General features: G+C 38.9%; 1 protein-coding gene across 3 annotated transcripts in view; it reads left to right on the top strand.

Moving 5' to 3' along the window:
- EPS8 (epidermal growth factor receptor pathway substrate 8) overlaps nt 1–20,452 on the top strand; it is a 182,777-nt gene that overhangs the window by 154,905 nt on the left and 7,420 nt on the right. For 2 of the 3 annotated variants that reach the window (XM_029955602.1, XM_029955603.1), the window contains 4 exons: nt 3,489–3,619; nt 5,163–5,271; nt 6,156–6,299; nt 16,349–16,571. In XM_029955602.1, the coding sequence (XP_029811462.1) occupies nt 3,489–3,619; nt 5,163–5,271; nt 6,156–6,299; nt 16,349–16,571 (607 nt within the window). The remainder of the gene's footprint in view (nt 1–3,488; nt 3,620–5,162; nt 5,272–6,155; nt 6,300–16,348; nt 16,572–20,452) is intronic. The other variant, XM_029955604.1, reaches the window with a different exon arrangement.

Genomic DNA, 20,452 nt, shown 5'->3' on the forward strand with positions numbered 1-20,452 from the left:
GCAGGCCTCCCTCCCTCTGCAGACCTCATCACTGTGGATTTCCTTTCTCGTAGAGGGCAGCTTCTCTAGAGGGAAAAAAGATGTAATCAAACATGAAATTATGATACACGTGTTGTTGCTATAGTTACAGCGGACTCTTCAAATCATGGAAATTTCTAGCTTACAGTCTTTACATTTTAAATAAGAGAATGCACGCACTTAATAATGTATGCCTCAGGAATTCACTTCTGCGAGTTCTTTTCCAGTGTGTGTGTTTAAAGAGGGTAACGTGTTCTGGACTCTCAGTGTAGAAGTTGTCTGCTCTAACCGAGTAAGGAATTTTAAAGCAAAAGTTACTGAGAATCTTTCTTTATAATGAGTTATCATTTTCCTGTTGTAAGCTCTTTTCCACTTTATGGCTTAAATACCTATTCTGAGGTTTTAAAAAAATGAATGAAAACCGCCTGTTAGCTGTTCTAAGGGAATTGATGCCTTGAGAATTTGTTGGAAAAGAGGCCAAGTAATGGTGATTTAAAATACATAAAAAATGCAATCATCCCGAGAGAGGAGCTTTATTATACTTTATTGCTACTAAAATAAATGCACTCAGGACAAGACTGGATGATTCAAGATCTGGTGGTTTTGTTTAGACTCGAAAGGCATAGGTGACGTGGGGTGTTAGATATGGGTAACAGTGCACAGCTTGTTTACTTCCTCGGAACCAGCAGCAGCCCTAGACAAGGTTGTACGCGTAGTCATCACAGTTAGTCATTTGTCTTCATTTCTCTCCTCCCTCCCAATATTCCCACTCTCAGGACCCAGTGATCTCATGCTGGCTGACCTCACTCTGTTCTGTTCAGAGTTAGCCAAAGGTGAGGGTGATCCTACCAGGTTCTTGCACCTCACCCTTCATAACAGCCTTTCATACAAAACTGCCTAACCATCAAGTGCTTCTTCTCTCAACCAGGGAAATGAGAAACCAAGTTAATTAAGCTACTTATTTATTTTATTTTTAATTTCAGCTTTATTGAGGTATATAATTGAAAATCCTAAGATATTTAAGGTGTTCATCTGGTGATTTGATACACGTTGTAAAGGGATCCCCCCATCTAGTTAATTAACACATCAGCACATCTGTCACCTCACATATATATCTTTTTTTTTTCTTTTGGTGAGAACATTTAAGTTTTACTCTCGGCAAATTTCAATTATACACTATAGTGTTATCAGCTATATTCACCATGTTTTACATTAGATCTTCAGACTTTATTTGTTGATAGCTGTTAAGTTTCTACACTTTTACCAACTTCTCCCTGTTTCCCGCAGCCCTTGGTAACCACTTTCTACTCTGTGTCTATGAATTTGACTTTGGTTTTTCTTTTTGTAGATTTCACGTTTAAGTGCTGTCATACAGTATTTTTCTGTTTGGCTTATTTCACTTAGCAGAATGGGTTCAAAGTCCATCCATGTTGTTGCACACAAGATTTCCTTCTTTCGCATAGTTGAATAATACGCCTTTGTATATTTATACCAGTTCTGCATCCATTTATCTGCTAATGGGCATTTAGGTTGCTTCCCTATTGTGAACAGTGCTGCTGTGAACATGGGGATGCAGGTATCTCTTCAAGTTCCCAATTTAATTTCCTTTAGTGTTATACCCAGTAGTGAAACTACTGAACAGTATGATAGTTCCATTTCTCATTTATTGAGAAACCTCCATACTGTTTTCCCTGACAGCTGCACCAATTTACATACCCACCAACAGTGCACAGGGGTTTCTTCCCCCCCCCCACATTCTTACCAATACTTATTTATCTCTTGTCCTTTTGATGATACCCATCCTAACAGATGTGAGGTGACATCTCATTGTGATTCTGGTTTACATTTCCTTGATGACTAGAGATGTTGAGCACCTTCTCAGGTACCTGTTGGCCATTTGTACTCCTCCTCTGGAAGGATGTCTGTTCAGTCGCTCTACCCATTTTTTAATTGGACTGGGTTTTTTGTTTGTGTTTGGTTGGTTGGTTGATTGGGTTCTTTTGTTTTTGTTTTTGCTCTTGAGCTACGGGTTCTTTATATATTTTGGGTTTTAGTCCTTATCAGATATATGATTTGCACATATTTTCTCTGAGTCTATAAGTTGCCTTTTCATTTTCTTGATGATTTAAGCTAAGGCATTTAAATGGTGAGAATTGCTTCTTTGTAGGTTAAGTGCAGTCACTGTAGTCCAGTGAAATATATTCCAGAGTAGTCTAGTGTGAGTATTTTGACATCCACAGTAGTCCATTGAAGAAACTCCACCCACTCTGTCTGTGTTTATCCCTACTCCAGCCGACTCTGTCATTAGAATGAACTATAGTACGGACGCCTGGGTGGCTCAGTAGGTTAAGTGTCCGGCTTTGGCTCAGGTCATGATCTCACAGTTCATGGGTTTGAGCCCCGCATCAGGCTCTGTGCTGACAGCTAGCTCAGAGGCTGGAGCCTGCTTCAGATTCTGTATTTCCCTCTCTCTCTGACCCTCCCCTGCTCGTGCACTCTCTCTCTCTGTCTCTCAAAAATAAATTAAAAAATTTAAAAAAATTTAAAAAAAAGAATGAACTATAGTAAACATATATCCAACATTTTTCTAAGACATTTCCAGTTTCAAATATTCTGCCCCAGTGAGTTTAGAAACACTTTTAAAAGACAAGGACTTCCATTGCTTCAAGGTCTGTTGTACATCTCCTGTACTCATTTCCCATAAAGAGACAATTTAAAATGTTTACATGAATTTTGAAAATTATTCTACTTATTTATTTTTTTGGCCTTTATTTCCTTGTTTTTTCCTCATAGCTTTCAAACCGTGGTGCTCACTGGCACCCATAGACCTCAGTGCCCCCTCCTGGTCGCACCTAGTTAGGCTCATGTCAGAATTGTGTTAAATATAAAAAAGAAATTACACCAGCATTATCTTACCCTGGACTGCTGACTCTCAAGATCAGTATGTTTCTGCCATTCTGTATTTTCCTCAATAGTAAATCTGATAATAGTGCTGCCATTAAAAAAATAGTGACTGTGTACATTTAAAAAATGAGAGGGTGCTATAATTTTAATACACAGAGTTTAGATGATTTTCACATGACATTTAATTTGTTAGAGCAGTAAAGGTCTGTTCCTTAAACTTGGAGAGCAAGGGGAAGAGTTTTATTGTTTTCAAACCAATTTTATTTTACATAAATTGTTAATGTCTACCTAATACCAAAATCACCTTTAATGGAATTCCTGAGGAAAAAATGTATCACTTGTATACCGGGCTATTTTCAGAATTAAGATTTAGCTTTTGTACTAATGACTTTTCCTATTATAAATAGGTTTTTGACCAAAAAAATGTATCACCCTCATTTCATACTTTGTTCGTAATGGTCAATCACTTGAAAATGAAACTGATCGTATTATAGTGGAGGATTTTGTTCACTCTCGTCAATGGTCAGCTAGTCTTAGCAATTCTTTACTTTCTCTTTCTTTTTCAGCAGTCCAGTGTATCAGAGTATCCTCCACCTGATGGGTATGCATTCAATAGCATGTACACAAGAGGACCCCATGTGGACCAAGGGGAAGCCGCTGTGGCTTTTAAGCCAACTCCCAGTCGCCATGCAGATAGGTAAGAGTTCATGGGCGCCATTTGGAGAGCTGCGGATAACGGTCTCTGCTTTAGTGCAAGTGGAGGTCTGCTTGGTTCACTACTTGTTTAAACTTTCCATCTGTTAATTGTTGATAAAGTTTCAGTTGTTCCTTTTTAGAATTGGCTTTGATAAAGAAAGCCTCTAGTCTATAATTCTAACTGGAAAACCTCCAGCCTATAACTCCAATTTAGAGCAAATGCCTTTGGATGACTTTCCGTTTTTAAAAAGGTGCTCTGACAGAATCTGTGAATTAAGAAGGAAGAATTGTTTTTGAAACTCTCCCCTAGTTCATACCAGATGGTCTCTCAGGATCTTTCTTTTCAAGGAAACAATTCCCATCTTTTCTCCCAACAAAAACAAACCTTCCTTTAGACAGAACTATTTCTAAATATAAACTAAATATTTAGAAGGAGTCAGTGCCTTATTTTCCATTCCTACCATTTCATCTTACTGTATTTTATTTTCACTTTACAGTTTTAGATTTCATTTATTTCCCCTTAGTTTCACTCTTAAAAAAAAATTTAGCCTGGGCAAAGGTGGAGACTTGAGATCGGGGAGAAGTAATGGCACTGGAGAAGGTTCACTTCTTCAGTTTTGTGCTCTAGCCTCTGCAGAGGAGGGCTGTAGCCAGTCTATATACAAAACAGAAGGAAGAGGAGGTGAAAAAGGATACAGAAGGATGGTCATTCAGATGAAGTGGGCTGAAGGCTTGTCCTGGTACCTTGTGACCACAGAGCCTCTCTTCCCACGAGGGTGGCATTCCCTTTACTTCTTTTCAGTATACTCTTTTCTTTGAAAAAAAAATTTTAATGTTTATTTTATTTATTTTGAAAGACAGATAGAGCATGAGCAGAGATGGAGGGAGAGAGAATCACAAGCAGGCTCTGCACTGTCTGCTTAGAGCTAATGCAGGGATCGAATTCACAAGCCAAGAGATCGTGACCTGAGCCAAAACCAAGAGTCAGATGTGTGACTGAGTGAGCTGCCCAGGAGCCCCTTAGTATACTCTTTTCTTAACAGAATCTAAAAAAGGTGGAATTAAAAGTTTTTTATTTTTGTTATGAATGATAACAGAAGTAATAGTACATAAGTAACTGGTATGGAAATTTTACAGGTATTACTCTAAGGACACCAGTAATGTAATATTTGGAATATAAAGTCAACAATGAATAATACATTTTGAAAATGCCAACATATGAAATGTTTTTTTTAATTTTTTGACGTTTATTTTATTTTTGAGAAAGAAGTCATAGATTTGTATTCTATATTTGGCTTAATATCCACTAACCTTATGATTCTGCATTATTTATTTTGCCATAGTCATAGCTTGCTCATTTAATAGTAATAACTCCAATGTTTTGTTCTCATATTCTGTGAAATACAATAAACTAAAATACTATTGAAATAATTTGTCAGAATTTTTTCTGGTCGGAATTGGCATTGACCTGCTTTAATGTCTGTCTTCTGTTTTCAACCTTTAGGAAGAGCTCACTAAATGATAATTTCTCTTTCTTTTTATAGAAATTATGATCCCCTGAAAGCACAACCCAAGAAATATGCCAAATCCAAGTATGACTTCATGGCAAGGAACAACAGTGAGCTCTCAGTTCTAAAAGATGATATTTTAGAGGTAATCGAATATTTTATATGCTTAATAAAGTGGATTTATTTTGTATAATGTATACAATATATTTCATATTATATTTTGGTATATATCTAAACCTTCCTTAAAGAAATGCAAAGGTCAGTGTTATTTTATTTAGGACAAAAGCATGTTACAGATGCCTGTATCTATTTGGGGGGGGGGCGCTTTATCTTGTATTTTGTTTGTTGGGTTTTTCTGGGGGAGGGAGTGAGGAATGGATGTGGGCGAGGACAGAGGTTGGAGTTCTTGGCTTACCCTGTCCTCTTTTCTTCTGGGCTTTATCCATTTTGTAATCAAGGCTGGTTATGTAGATACATCGTAATATTTTAATAAGAGAACATGTCCTTCTTCCTGTCCTAGTCCCCTTGCACAAATGTACCCATCAGTGGGTAAGCTGTGGATTCTGGGAAGCATCTGTCATGACTCCAAAATCCGCTTCTTAAATCATAACTGAGAGTTCCCCTTCTTTAATGTATAATGTGGAGTAGTCACTATAGTTTTTATAATAAAGAATGGTTTTAAGCTTTTTCTTCCTATTTGAAGGATATAGAAAAAAGACCTTTCCAAGCAGGTCATCTTAGTCATCTGTAAGTACTTCAGAGAGTGCAAATAGTTAAGCATTCTTGGCAGATAATGAGGACCTCGGGTACATTCACAATAGTGGTTCTATACCTATTCTATACTAGTAATTATAATAATTAGTGTAACTCCTAAGAACCATTCAACCCACAGTATGTTGATAGTAAGCCAGCTTATTAGAAATGGAAAAAAGTTTTTTGGTTTAAGGAGTAAAAATTGAACTTCTTTCATAGATTGATTTTGGTACAGAATGATACCTTTCTTTTTCTTTTTTTTTTTTATGATGACAGATCCTTGATGATAGAAAACAATGGTGGAAAGTTCGAAATGCAAGTGGAGACTCTGGATTTGTGCCAAATAACATTTTGGATATTGTGACACCTCCAGAATCTGGACTAGGGCGTGCTGATCCACCGTACACACATACCATACAGGTATTTATTATAGTTTTTTAGCAAAATTTAACTTTTTATGAACTTTCAGATTCATCACTCTAAAATGGAATTTAAGGGGCACCTGGGTGGCTCAGTCGGTTAAGCGTCCGGCTTCAGCTCAGGTCATGATCTCATGGTTCGTGGGTTCGAGCTCCGTGTCGGGCTCTGTGCTGACAGCTCAGAGCCTGGAGCCTGCAGCCTGTGTCTCCCTCTTTCTCTGACCCTCCCCTATTCCCACTGTCTCTCTTTGTCTCTCAATAAAGAACATAAAAAAAATTTTTTTAAATAGAATTTAAATGCCTTTTATGTATTCATCATTTTCAGACTGAATTTTTTGTACAATTTGTATAGTTTTTTTTCCCCTAGGGTAATTGGGGAGGAATGGTGAAAGATATAGGGAACAATTATATATACATGCTTTTTCTGATTTATTTCTTCAGGAAATTGCTTAAAATGTTTACCAGTAAGTGACCATTTCTCTTTTTCCCCATCCTATAGTGCTTCTGACATTTGAGAAGCAGTATTTCTGCCTCTTCACTCTTGCCTGTAGCCTTCCTATCCCATGGCTCCTTTGTAGAGGAAGCACTGTGACAGTGGCTGGAGGGTGGCTCATCTTCATCATGTTTTGCCCTCATTCTCTTAAATGTTCTGCCACTGACCTTGAACTTGCACTCTTCTGACCCCCCACACCAATACATGAGTATGCAGTTGGACTCTCTCTTCTTGATCATTAAATAATTTTTTAGTCTCATGCCACATTTTTAGGACTTCATTAACTCTGGTATCTCATTCACCCTAACATCTAAAACCATTTACTATTTAACTGTTGGGAATTTTGACCTGTGACAGAATCTCGAGAGTCCGGTCTGCCAGCAGGGGCAGAATAGATGGACCATCCCATGTGTAGCCTGTGAACCTTTGGTGGTTTCTATATCATGCCCCCAGGAAGAATCATTTTAATTTTCAGGATCTTCAGAAAAGAATCACTCCTGACCCCATAGTAAGTCATAAATTTGAGTAGAAGCTACATACACTATCCAGTGACATAGTTGATGTTCATGCCAAGTCCAGGCTTAGTAAGGTCCAGATTGTCCACATGCAGGATTGCGGTCATACCCCTGGTGCATGACCGTTCCTTCATTGCTTGTGGCCCCTCTTAGTGTTCACAGTGAGTACAGGTCCTGTACTCATCCAGAGTGGCTTTTGGCCGTATTAGAATCCAAGAGTCAAGCAAACTTTTTTTTTTTTTTAATTTTTGAGAGGAGAGAGGGCAGAGGGGAGAAAGAGAATCTTAAGCAGGCTCCATGCTCAAGGGTGTAGCCCGCTGTGGGGCTCAGTCCTACAACCCAGGGATCGTGACCTGAGCTGAATTCAGGAGTCAGATGCTCAACTGACTGAGCCACCCTGGTGCCCAGGCAAATTTTTAAAGTAAAGGATTAGTGTACATTGTATGTATCTTGGTAACTTAAGGTGATGGCAGTGGAAATTCTGTTTGCTGTGCTAGTTTTGGCTAGCCTGATGTGCATACGTACTATGTACTTAATTTATGTTCCTCATTTGTCATTAGCTGTTGATGCCAAAGAAGGAGTTTGAGTTATTCAAGGTATGATCTACTATTCCATTTTCTGTGGATTTTTGAAGTGACTTTTCTAGCTTCGTTTGAATACCTCTTTCTTTCCTGAGTTCCTTTCTGTTGTTGAGATGTGGTTACCTGACATAACATAGGCTTCCACCTGGTTTGTAAGTGCCATTTCCTGACCTTCTTTTCTATAGAGATTTGGACCAAGTAGTGTTAAAGAGTTAAATAGTGTTAAAGGGTGTATGCTTGAAATATATGCCTAAAACCGTGATGGCGTATATACCCTTGGAGCTTATGCAGTGTTTTTAACAGTTAACTTGTAGTGAGCTGTAAGAAAGAAACATTGTTCACAGAGACCTCCCTACATGCTGCCAGAGGAGCCAAGAGTTAAAAGCAATTATCCAAGTTTTGTGTTTGTGTGCATCCTTACTAGGGATGAGCAAACTCCAATAAAATACCCCAAACTCGCGAATCACGTCAATTCTGAGCACCCCCCCCCCGAGATTTCCTAAGGAATTTATTAGCCTCTTTTACTTTTGTCTGTTTACTGTTCAGTCTTGTCTTTTCCTTGATTCTTGGCCTGAGCCATAAGTTGACCTCTCTGTTTAAAGGTTGCTTCTGTTTAAAACCAAAGCAAAACTGCTGATATGTATTGCAGGGATGGAGAGTACTTTGTGAGGACATAAATTTTATTCCCCCTTTCTCGAACAGAGCCTCATCTTATATTTTTGTCAACTTTGGCACAACCAAGAAATGTTTTAAGTACTCACAAGTTTCAGGAATTTGTTTTTGCTTCTTTATGTAAATAGAAATGTGTGGGAATTGCCTGTTTGGGCTGGTTCCTTTTAAACTTTTCAACACTATGTGACTATATTCTAAAAATTTCTGGATGCAGCTCTGAATACAACAATATATGTGGAAATGTTATAAAATCAGTGTGTGTGTGTCTAGTTTAAGAACCCTGCTTTTAAAACGTATAAAAAGAGTTTATTTTTTAAGAGCCTGAAAACTTTGGGCTCAGTCCAAGAAAACCACCAAAATCTTATAAAATTTCATTAAGCAGGTTTGACAATCAGCTGGCATAAATCCTACTCTAAAAGAATTTCTTTTCTCAAAGCATTTGTAACACTCATACACACATATACACACACAGTGACTAGGTAGAATAAGATGGAAAAGAGAAAAGCATCCTTGGAAATATATGCCAATATATTTCTGTACAATAGTGTTATCAGTTACCTTTATGTAGTATATCTAAAGGAAAACTCTGTGGCTTATTTTGAAACAACAATAAAGATACCAAATATTTATGCAGATTCCAGTGATCCTAACCCTTTAGCCAAGGAGATCTCCACCAATTACAAACAAATCAAAAGGAGCTCTGTGTCTTACTCATCTCCTTGTTCACCTCCCAAATATTTATTGAGTGCCAGGATCTTGGCATTTGATGAAAAGGAAGATAGAAAGCCTAGCACTGAGCAGGCCCTCCATAAAAGCCTACTGTCTGGAATGGGAATTACCAAGCTGTCTGCCATGGCTTTGCTCCTTTGTGCTTAAAGCATTACCAGTGACCCTCTCTCTCCTTGGAAATGGATGACAGGGGCTCCTGAGTGGCTCAGTCAGTTAAGTGTCTGACTTTGGCTCAGGTCATGTTCTCATGGTTCATGAGTTTGAGCCCCACATTGGGTTCTGTGCTGACAGCTCAGAGCCTGGAGCCTACTTTGGATTCTGTCTCCCTCTCTCTCTCTGCCCCTCCTCCACTCACACTCTGTCTCTCTCTCAAAAATGAACAAACATTTAAAAATTTTTTTTAAAGAAAGAAAGAAATGGATGACATACTTTTCCCCTGGTATCTTCCATCCATGGAGATCAAAATTTTGAAGGAATTTAAAGAAACTTCTTCTTTTTTTAATGTTTATTTATTTTTGAGAGCCAGAGAGAGAGACTGAGTGCAAGCAGGAGAAGGGCAGAGAGAGGAAACATAGAATCCAAAGCAGATTCCAGCTCTGAGCTGTCAGCACAGAGCCTGACGCGGGGCCCGAACCTATGAACTTCAAGATCATGACCTGAGCCGAAGCAAGATGAGTAACCAACTGAGCGACCCAGGCACCCAAGAAACTTCTTGCAAAAACATTTTAGATCTCTGTACTGTACTGCCGAATGATAGCTAATGATGAATTGCTTAAGCTTCCTTCATATGTACAGATAGCAATGCTGTTACCCTCCAAAGTCGATAACGGCCAGTGGTCAGTGTTCATGCTGAGTGCAGGCGTTAAGGACGTCACAAATACTGATCCATTTAATTCCCACAACAACCTTATGAAGTGGGCACATTTCATATATGAGGAGACTAAGGTATGGAAGAGTAAGTTACCCACAGTAACTGGGATCGGGACCCAGGACTCTGGATTTAGAGCCCATGGTCTGACACACTCATCATTAATGGGAATCGTGCTTAGAAAAGATTGTTTTCTCATTTTGTACCCACATGTTTTTCACTCTATGAACACTTAAGAGACATTTCCTCAGAATAGCTTTGCCATGCATGGCATTGTGCTAAAAGTTAATCTGATAGTCGCCATCCTGAGAATGGGACTTTTGCCTTATTTATCAGTTCCTTAGATTTCATCAGTTCTTCCATTTTTCTTATCTATAAGGAAAATAATCCAAATTACATGATTTACGTAGAAAGTAGACATTTTGTGAGTGGTGGGACTTCAGGAGTTAGACATAAACTGTCCCATGTGGTGTCTGTTGAGTCACCAAACGTTTTAAAAATGCACACAGTTGTGACTCTTCTTGTTTTATACCCTTGTCTTTCCTGTCAAGAATAATGCGTTCTCGGGTGAGGGGCCCGAGAGCAGTACTTCTGCCGCTCACACACTCTCAGTTGGAGATTCTCTTCTGGTAGCAGGGATGCTGGTACCTGGCAGCAGAAGTAAATAGGTGTTGAATTGCCACCCGATGTCCCTGAGAGTCTAGGTTATTTAATATCCTCACATTTGGAGTGATTTTTAACAGCTCTGTAAAGACAAGCCATTCCCACCTATTGTGTTTCCCCCACGGGTTCCACAAAGTTTTAACAATAAAAGGGAGTGAGGTAATGCAGAATTTATAAAAGATACGGAACATCAAAAAAAGGTTGACTGAAAACACAGGGAAAAGGAAGTAGATGCTTATGAGGGATTATGGAGAAATGAAGATAAATGATATACCTTTTGATAGTTTTGTTGTAGAGCCTTCCAGTACCTTGTTGTATTTTAGCTGAGTGACAACAGATCAACATCCAGGGTGATTTCTCCCCATGGCGTCTACTTGCCACATAAAGTTTCCTGACACATCTTTTGATTTGATTCCCAGACCTCTGGCACTAGGACTGACTGTTCGTCTGCTAGAATTACCTTTTTGCCCCTATAGATTCCATGTTGTTCCAGAGCAGAAACTAACCCCGCCCTCCTGTTATTTCTGGTGTGTTCAAAGCTTCACTAAATAGGTCTTTCACTTACTATCAAGCCTACGGACTTATTATTATTGTAGATATTCTTACCATACCAAGGTGCAAATAATTATGAATATCTGGTCGTTACAGTCCGATGAATTAAACAGAAAGTTTCCTGTCTTCTCTGTTTCGTAGCAAGAGAATGGTGACAGCATGGAAAAAGCCCCAATCTGTTACTAACTAGCTGTGTGACCTTAAAGAAGCATTTGATTTTTCTGTGTCCCAGTTTGCTCAGCTGTGAAATGGGAAGGGTCACAACCTTTGTGATCTCCACAATCCAGTCTAGATACAACCTTGTGGTATTTTTTTCTATGCATGTTTAAATAGCCCTAAAATAGGAAAGGAAGTATTTCCTGTGACTTTTAAACCACGAGCACCACTAATTTCACCCCATGTTATGAATGCTCCTGTTTCCAAGCTCACTCCAGATATTCAGATACTGCTAGACAGACAGTGACCATTTTACTAAAGATGTTTTTGTATTCATTCCAGCAGACCAACTTCCTGATAATATTTCAGTTCTTTAAAATGTGCTTTTTAAAATTAATCTCAGAACATTCTATTTATCTATTAATTAGAGGCATAGTTTGCAGAAAAGGATATTAACTTTTTATTCTGCCTTATGTGTTGATATTTTCCCTAATATGTCTTGCAATAATTTTGAATAGTCCTCTCCCTTTCTCTTCTCTCTCTCTCTCTATATATATATTTATATATCTGTGTATCGTATGGATGCAGGTGACTTTATGTGATTACTGTTTGTATATGGTAATGACTGCCCAACATGCATGTGCAGAATAACAAAATTTTGTTTAGACTGCTTACAAGTTTAAACCTAAAGCTCACTAAAACTCACCATGATATATGTTTCTTTTTGTAAAGTCAGCTTTTAAAGAGAGACTGCCTTATACTTAGTGCACTAATTGTATTCCTTATGAGCTATAAGAATAAGATGAACCTAAAATATTTAAAAAACACAGTAATATACAAATAGTTACTGAAATACTCTGTATTGTTTATACTGAAACATGATTCTATATAGTTTTCCTTTGTTAGATAAGAATGATGGAAATTAATTATATATTTACAAACACTTTCACTAGTTGATTTGTAGGCTGATAATTTTACTGTCAAAAAACTTATTTGCTCACGTGTTCTGATATTTGATGTGAATTGTAAGTGATATTATTTTAGTCCCATCTCCTGTGTTAATTTTCTCATTTGGTGTGATTTGCTCCATTTTCCTAATAGCAGTTACTTGGCGAGCTGTCAGAGGTAACCCACATTTGTTCCCTCATGGCACTTCTTTTTAATAACATTTTTTGGATTCAATTTCTGGACTTAACACCCTCCAAATGTTCCAGCTGTGCCTTCTTTTTTTTCACTGCACAGTTCCAAAGAGACCAAATATAGAGGAAAAATGTGTAGGTTAAATTTTAAGAACAGTTCAATTTCAATGGCTTAGTTGGGCTTACTTGCATAACTTCCCCCCTGAAGGAATCTCTTACATGAATCAGGAGCTTATCTCTAAATAACTGCCTTTACTTCTGGAGAATTTCAGCTTTAGTGGCTAAAGTAAAAGTGACTCATTCTGACTTAATTATCAACAAGAAAGTAAATTTCCCATGGGGTCTGGTCATTCTGACTCCTTTCAGAGAAAGAGAAGACAGAGAGAGAGATTTTATTTTAAACAGAGCTTTAAATATATTTGTGGGAGATAAAAGGCAAGAGTTAGGAAGGTGACAGTCACTATAGAGAAGCTGATCTGCCTCAAGGGGACCCATCATGCCGGTTTGCTCACAAGTGAGGGTTTTAGGGACTGGGGCTTCCAGTGCTAATACTGGGAAAGTCCTGGGCAAACCAGAAAGAGTTTGGTCAAGAGTTGTTGGAAGCAGGATTTAGAGCTTCAGCGCTTGGTTCAGGAGAGGAAGGTGCAGGCTGTGGTTCTGCTCTCCAAGACTTCCCGGAGGTGGAGGAGCCATCAATTTGGATCTACCACCAACTGAAAATAACCAAGAGACAGAGTGATGAAGGGAAGAGCAGTAACTGTGTGGTGGGTAAAGGAGATTGGGAGGACACAGAGAAGTGATTTCAAGAGTCAGTCCTGAAGCTCCGTTTCCTCCGCACCAAGAGTGAGGAGTCGGCTTCCACAGAACTGCCGCCCTGGTTGCTGTTTCAGAGCAGGTGCTGATGGTTTGAGGAAACACTTCTCCCCCTTCTCATTCCACGGGGCTGCAGACACGAGGCGGGAAGGGAGGAGCAAGGAAGTTCATGACACGTTTTCATATGGTTTCTCTTTAATCAACTACATGTACTTTAAGCCTCTTCTGTTATCTGGGAAGAATCGAGTCGCGTTATGCAGCAATGACAGGTGAATGAGGGGAGGCACGAGTTTCGGCGAGCCTGTCTTCAGACTCGACCGTGACGGTAACAGGCAGCATATCCCATTTTCAGTGTTACTCGACGGATAGCAGATCACTAGCTGCACTTGTTTTTATGAAGGCAGAAAATAAGAATCCTATCCTGGAATGCAGGGATGATAGCATTTTTTGTTTGTTTATGCTTTAAAAACAGTAATTTTTGAGATCCTAACGTGAGAATTCACTGACCCTTTACGAAATTATATGCAGAGGATATTCTTGTCAAGGAACATTGCTTATACATCAATCAGATGACTTTGGTGTGTGCTAAGTATAACATTTTGGTGACATTTGCTGTATTTTGGTTGCTTTTAAATATCTTATTGGCCCAAATATAGGAATATTTTTATGGAGAATAATAATAATGATAATAATAGTAAATAATAATAAAGCAAACTCTGTTATTGAATATATCAGGAATGTTTTTAAGCCTCAAATGCCGAAGGGGTCAGCAGCCTCTCTTTCTAATCTAACTTCCTGTCCCCTCTAACTTCATGGCCCACTCTTGGGATCACGCCCTCTATTCCTTCCTGCTGCTTCCCTTCTTCTGTCCCTTCTCTATATCCCAGGAGCTGGCAGCATTGCAAACCCTTTGTTCGGTTCTGCTTTCGTTTTTGCCTTAGACCCTTCCCACCTTCTTCACCCCACTGGCTGGTGAGTGGAAGCTTTTAAAGAGCAGAGAAGAACCGAGTTTTCTTCCCACACTGGTTTCCACAGGTGTTACTCATTTGCTGTGAAGGCGACTGTGATGATGGTGTGGCTTTTTGTTTTTGCTTTTTTGGGGTTTTTTTTTTTGAGTAATGATTTAATTTGAAAGCAGTGTGTGTTGTGTATTTTTATGTTTTTCATCTCTGTGGAAATTGGGAAGGCTTCTTTTAAAATCAATGCCACCTTATATTTGGGCCAATTTAGGAATTAAAAGTACAAACTGTTCTAACCAAAGGACCAGATTACCAAAAGGCCTACATTTTTGCATTTTACCTGCTAATCTTGAATTGTAGCGTAATTAAAATAATTGCCATTGCAGTATCTAAACTTTACCTAAATGATACATCATTGTTCTGTATCTGTGATTTAAGAAAAAAAAACACAAAAAGCAAAATGCACCCAAATACTGCCTTTTGAGAATTTGGAACTTGTTATATTGCAATTATCTATTAGTTAAGATTAATTTGTGTAAAGTTTTAATTCTCCTGTGTAGTTTAATAGGGAATATACATAAATAAAGTTTTCTAATAGCCTAATAATCATGATTTTAAAATTACTGAAAGTTATTGTATATTTAATTTTTTTTTACTTTTTTTAACGTTTATTTATTTTTGAGAGAGAGAGAGGAGGACAGACTGTGAGGAGGGGAGGGGCAGAGAGAGAGGGAGGGAGGCACAGAATCCAAAGCAGGCTCCAGGCTCAGAACTGTCAGGACAAAGCCCAACTCGGGGCTTGAACTCACGCACTATGAGATCATGACCTGAGCTGAAGTCGGACACTCAACTGAGTGAGCCACCCAGGCACCCCCGTTATTGTGTATTTTAACACATGCACCTTTTTAAAAAAATTTTTTAATGTTTTTTTATTTATTTTTGAGAGACAGAGAGAGACAGTGCGAGCAGGGGAGAGTCAGAGAAAGAGGGAGACACAGAATCTGAAGCAGGCTCCAGGCTCTGAGGTAGTTGCCAGCACAGAGCCCAATGTGGGGCTCAAACCCACAAATTGTGAGATCATGACCTGAGTTGAAGTCAGCCACTTAACTGACTAAGCCACCCAGGCGCTCCCACATTCACCTTTTTAAATACAAATCCCCACATGGACTGTTTTTAATATATGTTTTGAGTTGCAGTCATAAACATGTAAAGACCGCACCATTACCCTCACCACCTTTTACCCCACAGCATTCCTGTTTAACAAGGAAAATTTCTGATTTTAATAATAATTAATTAATAATTAATAATTTATTAATTTTAATATTAATTAAAATGGCAGAGAGTGTTAAGGCATGAAAAAATTAACAGCATTTTAAAATTTATTGTAAAACATAGTCCCAAGATATTTTATCTACTGAGATATGGGAAATAGCAGAATTAAACATTATTTAATCTAGCATACTTTTAAACTAAGGAGTAAATAATGCTTGATGTTATTGGTATTTAAACTTCCAGTGCAATTAGAGGTTAATATTGATGGAAATTGTAAAATAATCAGAAAATTTTTGACCTACCCTGGTATTGTGTGATTCCAAGTTCAAATTTTATTTTTAGATCTTTATTACTATTATTAATACTACTATTTGCTATTAGTATATCTTTTTGACTTTTTAACTTACATTTTGAATTTCAACAAATACGTAGAATATTTAAAAGATGATTTTTAATCATCATTATACTGTATAGGATTGTGTGTGTGTGTGTGTGTGTGTGTATACAGAAATTTGATATGGATTTGCAGGTAAGTTTACAAATAAATAGCCAACAATGTCTTGTTAAAGTATAAATTGTTTTCCTCACCCAGGTTTTATATTTTTACAATTTCTAATTAATTGTTTGTCTTTTTATAGAAACAAAGAATGGAGTATGGTCCAAGACCTGTGGACACCCCCTCTGCTCCGTCACCTCCTCCAACACCTGCTCCTGTTCCTGTCCCCCTTCCTCCTTCTACTCCAGCACCTGTTTCTGTGCCAAAGGTCCCGGCGAACATAACCCGTCAGAACAGCAGCTCCAGTGACAGTGGTGGCAGCATCGTGCGGGATAACCAGAGACACAAACAACTCCCAGTGGACCGTAAGTTTTCCAGGGAGGCAAAAATACACAGTTTCTTCTGTGAATTAAAAGCACTACTAAGTAAAATATTGTGTATTATTAGTTCTACTGGTATTAAACAGTATTCAATATAGATAAGTGGTCCTTTATACCTGCATGGTACCTCATCGATTCCAGAGACTTTTCACCGAGTTTCTTGTCCTTCAGGTAATTCTAGGAAACAGGAAGTTCTCCGTCCTCCCTGTTGTATTGTAGTGTCCTGTGGACATTTCCATGCGTATTCTAACATATCGTGGTGGCTGAATGCAGACTCTGGTGCCAGACATACTCACGTTCGTACAGTGAAACACCACTTATGGCCATGCGACCTTCAACAATTTAATAAACCTCTTTCTACTTCAGTATCTGAAAAGCGGGGGAGAAGAATGGCATCTGCGTCATAGGATAATTGTGAGGATTTAACGCAGCAGTACATAGAGAGCAGTTAGGCCTGTCGTTCTCACCCAGAGACGGTTGCACACCCACCTCCTCGAGGGAACATTCGGTCTTGTCTGGAGACGGGTTTCCATCACTGGGGCAGATGCCACTGGAGTCTAATAGGTAGAAGCCCAGGATGGTTAGCAGCACCCTACAGTGAGCAGTTCGGTCTCCCTGCAACAGAATTCTCTGGTCCAGAGTACCAGTGTGGCTGACGTTGAGAGTCTCCGAGTGACTGTGACGACTATGACGCACAGTAAGCGGGCAGCCAGGGCTTGCTGCTCTCGCCCTCCGTGTCGTAATCAGGGTGTCCCTGCTCTTCTCCGTCACATGTGTGACACGTACGCACTCACACTCCCTTGACACAGTCAGTCGGCCAATTCCAGTTTCACATTTGCCCTCCAAATTCAGATTTCATTTGATTTAGACTTCAACTTCATATTTTCATAAATTTAAGTTTGATTTTTCACATGATTGTTTCTGCGAAAACCAGATTTTAAAGGCTAAAATCAAAGACACTATGGCAAACCTTGGATTATCCTCATTAGCACTGTTACGCAGCAGTGCAGATCATTAGAAAATTGATGGTACTTCTATGGTAAGTTTTCTTATTATTTAATCTTCATAGTATATTTGTATAGGTATTGTGAAGTTATTCTGCTTTACCTATACTTGACATGTAAAAATTCCCGGAACACGAGAGCCAGGAAGATACTCCCTCAGTATGATAAAAGTACATGAAGGGCATCTGTGTGTATGCGCGTGCACGTGTGTGTGCGCGCGTGTATGCGTAAAGGATGTCTCGTTCTTTCATCGTGGCCTCTGTTAGGGCTCAGTCCTGGGTTCTTCCCTTCCTGTAGACACACTCTTACTGCAAGTGATCAATCTCTTTCCATTTCTTCCAATACTGTCCCTGTCGCTGGAGAAGGGATGACTCCCAGATTTGTCTCCATACCAAATCTTGGCTCTGCCATCCGGATGCAAGTATTGAACTGTTAACTTCAAAGCTGAGATTAGAGGATTAGATTCCAAACCAAATGACTGGATCCTTCACTCCAGTTTCCACCTACATTTTTCTTATTTCTGTATATCAGACCCACATCTACTCAGTTGTCATTCTTGTTATTTTTTTTTTTTAATTTAAATGAAGACATGTATGTTATTGTTGAGTTCTAGAAATTCTGGCTAAATGCAATAAGCATTAGCCTACTTTTATACATTACTTTCCTTCTCAAAGTAAAGTTGACTATCCATATCCCAACCTTACCAAAAAAACTAATGGAAAAGTGAAGTTTCAGAGAAATCGTGAACTGTGCGGCAAAATCTGTCTGTACGAGAACGTACATGTGTGTATATAAGTGTGTATAAGCATCAAATGCTACTCAAGGTTTTTGAATGGTTGTGTATTCTTTTTAACGATGCTTTTACTTTTTACTTTTTTTCAAAGGCACTTAAAGACATAGTTTTGAGATGAGAAAGTTCTATAAATATTTTTATTGATTTCCCTAAGGAAAATTTTCCTCTTAGAAATGAACGTTCTTTTTTCATTTTTACCACAAGTTTATACCCCTTTTCTTCTCTGATACGTCAGCACGGTGATCTTTGACACCGTGGCCGTCCTTCCAGGCCTCGGTCAGACTCCATAGGCATCCAGTCCCCATTTGGAACAGTCTGTGGGTTGGGACAGTTTGTTCTTTGTCCTCGTCTAAGAAACTAAGAATAACCTAATGGGAAAGAGGCATACTTTGAATACTTTCAAGATAGAGAACTCTCCTGAGAACTGTGACTCATCACTTTCAAATCTGTTTTTCATAAGTAAAAGAGGGACATTGGCATATAAAATATAAACTTTTCTCCCCATATTAACATCTGTACATTTTTGTTTACAATAATAAAACTTTGCATGTATCTATACAAAGTTCTCTTTAGAGAGATCTCCCTCAGAAACATAGTTTCATATTGAATAAATGTATTTCTTTTTCTAAAAGAAGAATCTTTGTGAAAGCTGTCTCCTGAACACGTTTTTGGAGAATGGTTTTTCTGAATGAATGTTGGGGCTTCTCAACAGTCTTTTAGATCCAGATAGACATATCAAAATGTGTATTTGTCGATGGCCGGATTTGTCTCAAATAAGCCTTTTATGTTTCCTACATTCTCTGCTTACTGCTTAGACTTGAGATTAAAATGGAAGGAGCCAGGGGTGCCTGGGTGGCTCAGTCGGTTAAGCCTCCGACTTCAGCTCAGGTCAGATCTCACATTCGTGGGTTCGAGCCCCGTGTCGGGTTCTGTGCTGACAGCTAGCTCAGATCCTGGAGCCTGCTTCCGGTTCTGTGTCTCCTTCTCTCTCTGCCCTGCCCCCCCCCCCCCATGCTCTGTCTCTCTCTATACCACAAAGAAATAAAACATTAAAAAAAATAATAAAAAATAAAATGGAAGGAGCTGGAAAATGAATGCTCACTCAAAAAAACAAAAGTTACCGAGGAGCCATATATGAGGAAAAAAGCCAACATGCCTGTTTTTAAAATGTAGCACCTAGCAGGAGTGAGACAGAATGACGCTGCTTTTGCAGAAAGACCTGTGGCTGCCTGTTCACACTGGCTGTTCGGAGCCACGTGTCACAGAAGCTACTCACATTGGTTTATCGCGGGGTTTAAAGAGGTTCTCCTCTTACCACTTGTGCAGAAACAAACGCTTTAGTTATTTTGCATTTCTTTCACTTCCTTTGGAACGTTAGTCCGTAGATTTGGGTTTAATCTTTTTGTAATCAGAAGTGTTACTTCAGAACGAGGTGTAACATCAGGCTGGTGTGTTGTGCGCTTGAACATTGCGAATGGAAGCCAAGAGCCAGGAGCACAGCAGAAGTTTCTGTTCTCCATGGAAGGTTATGCCGTGGACTAGAGATGATCATGCAGTGGCTTAATAGATAAGAAAATAACTCTTTTAGCGTGGTGACACTTTTTCTCTCTTGTTTCTTGGAGATGTACTTGTATTCTGTGTGCAGTCTGATGCGGTGACATAAGAGTTAGCCGGTGAAACGCAGTGTAGTGTGTTGCTTACACGAACAGTCAGTAATAGTCCCTCTCACCGCCCCCCAGCTCGCTCATTCTTCTTCCTCTCTCCCTTCACTTCTCCTGTTTCTGTCTTTTGCCTTCTTCAGAAGGTTTCCAGAACGCTTAAGGCATTAAGAAATTAGACCGAAATAACACTATTTGGTTATTTCATATTTTCATTTTCTTCTCAAGGACACCAAACACTTTCTGAAACATTGTCCCTGGGAAGGGGGGGGCCAAATAAAAAAGAAAAGGAAAAGAAAAAAGACAAAGAAGATCATAGAACAGTGGTCACGAAAAGCTCCCTTAGTGGCCAGGTCATTGCCTCTTGCCAAGTTAATTAGTTAACTGGATTGCTATATCAGTGTTTGTATT

This window comes from Suricata suricatta, chromosome 10, assembly GCF_006229205.1.
Source record: "Suricata suricatta isolate VVHF042 chromosome 10, meerkat_22Aug2017_6uvM2_HiC, whole genome shotgun sequence".
In the NCBI taxonomy this organism is placed as follows: domain Eukaryota; kingdom Metazoa; phylum Chordata; class Mammalia; order Carnivora; family Herpestidae; genus Suricata; species Suricata suricatta.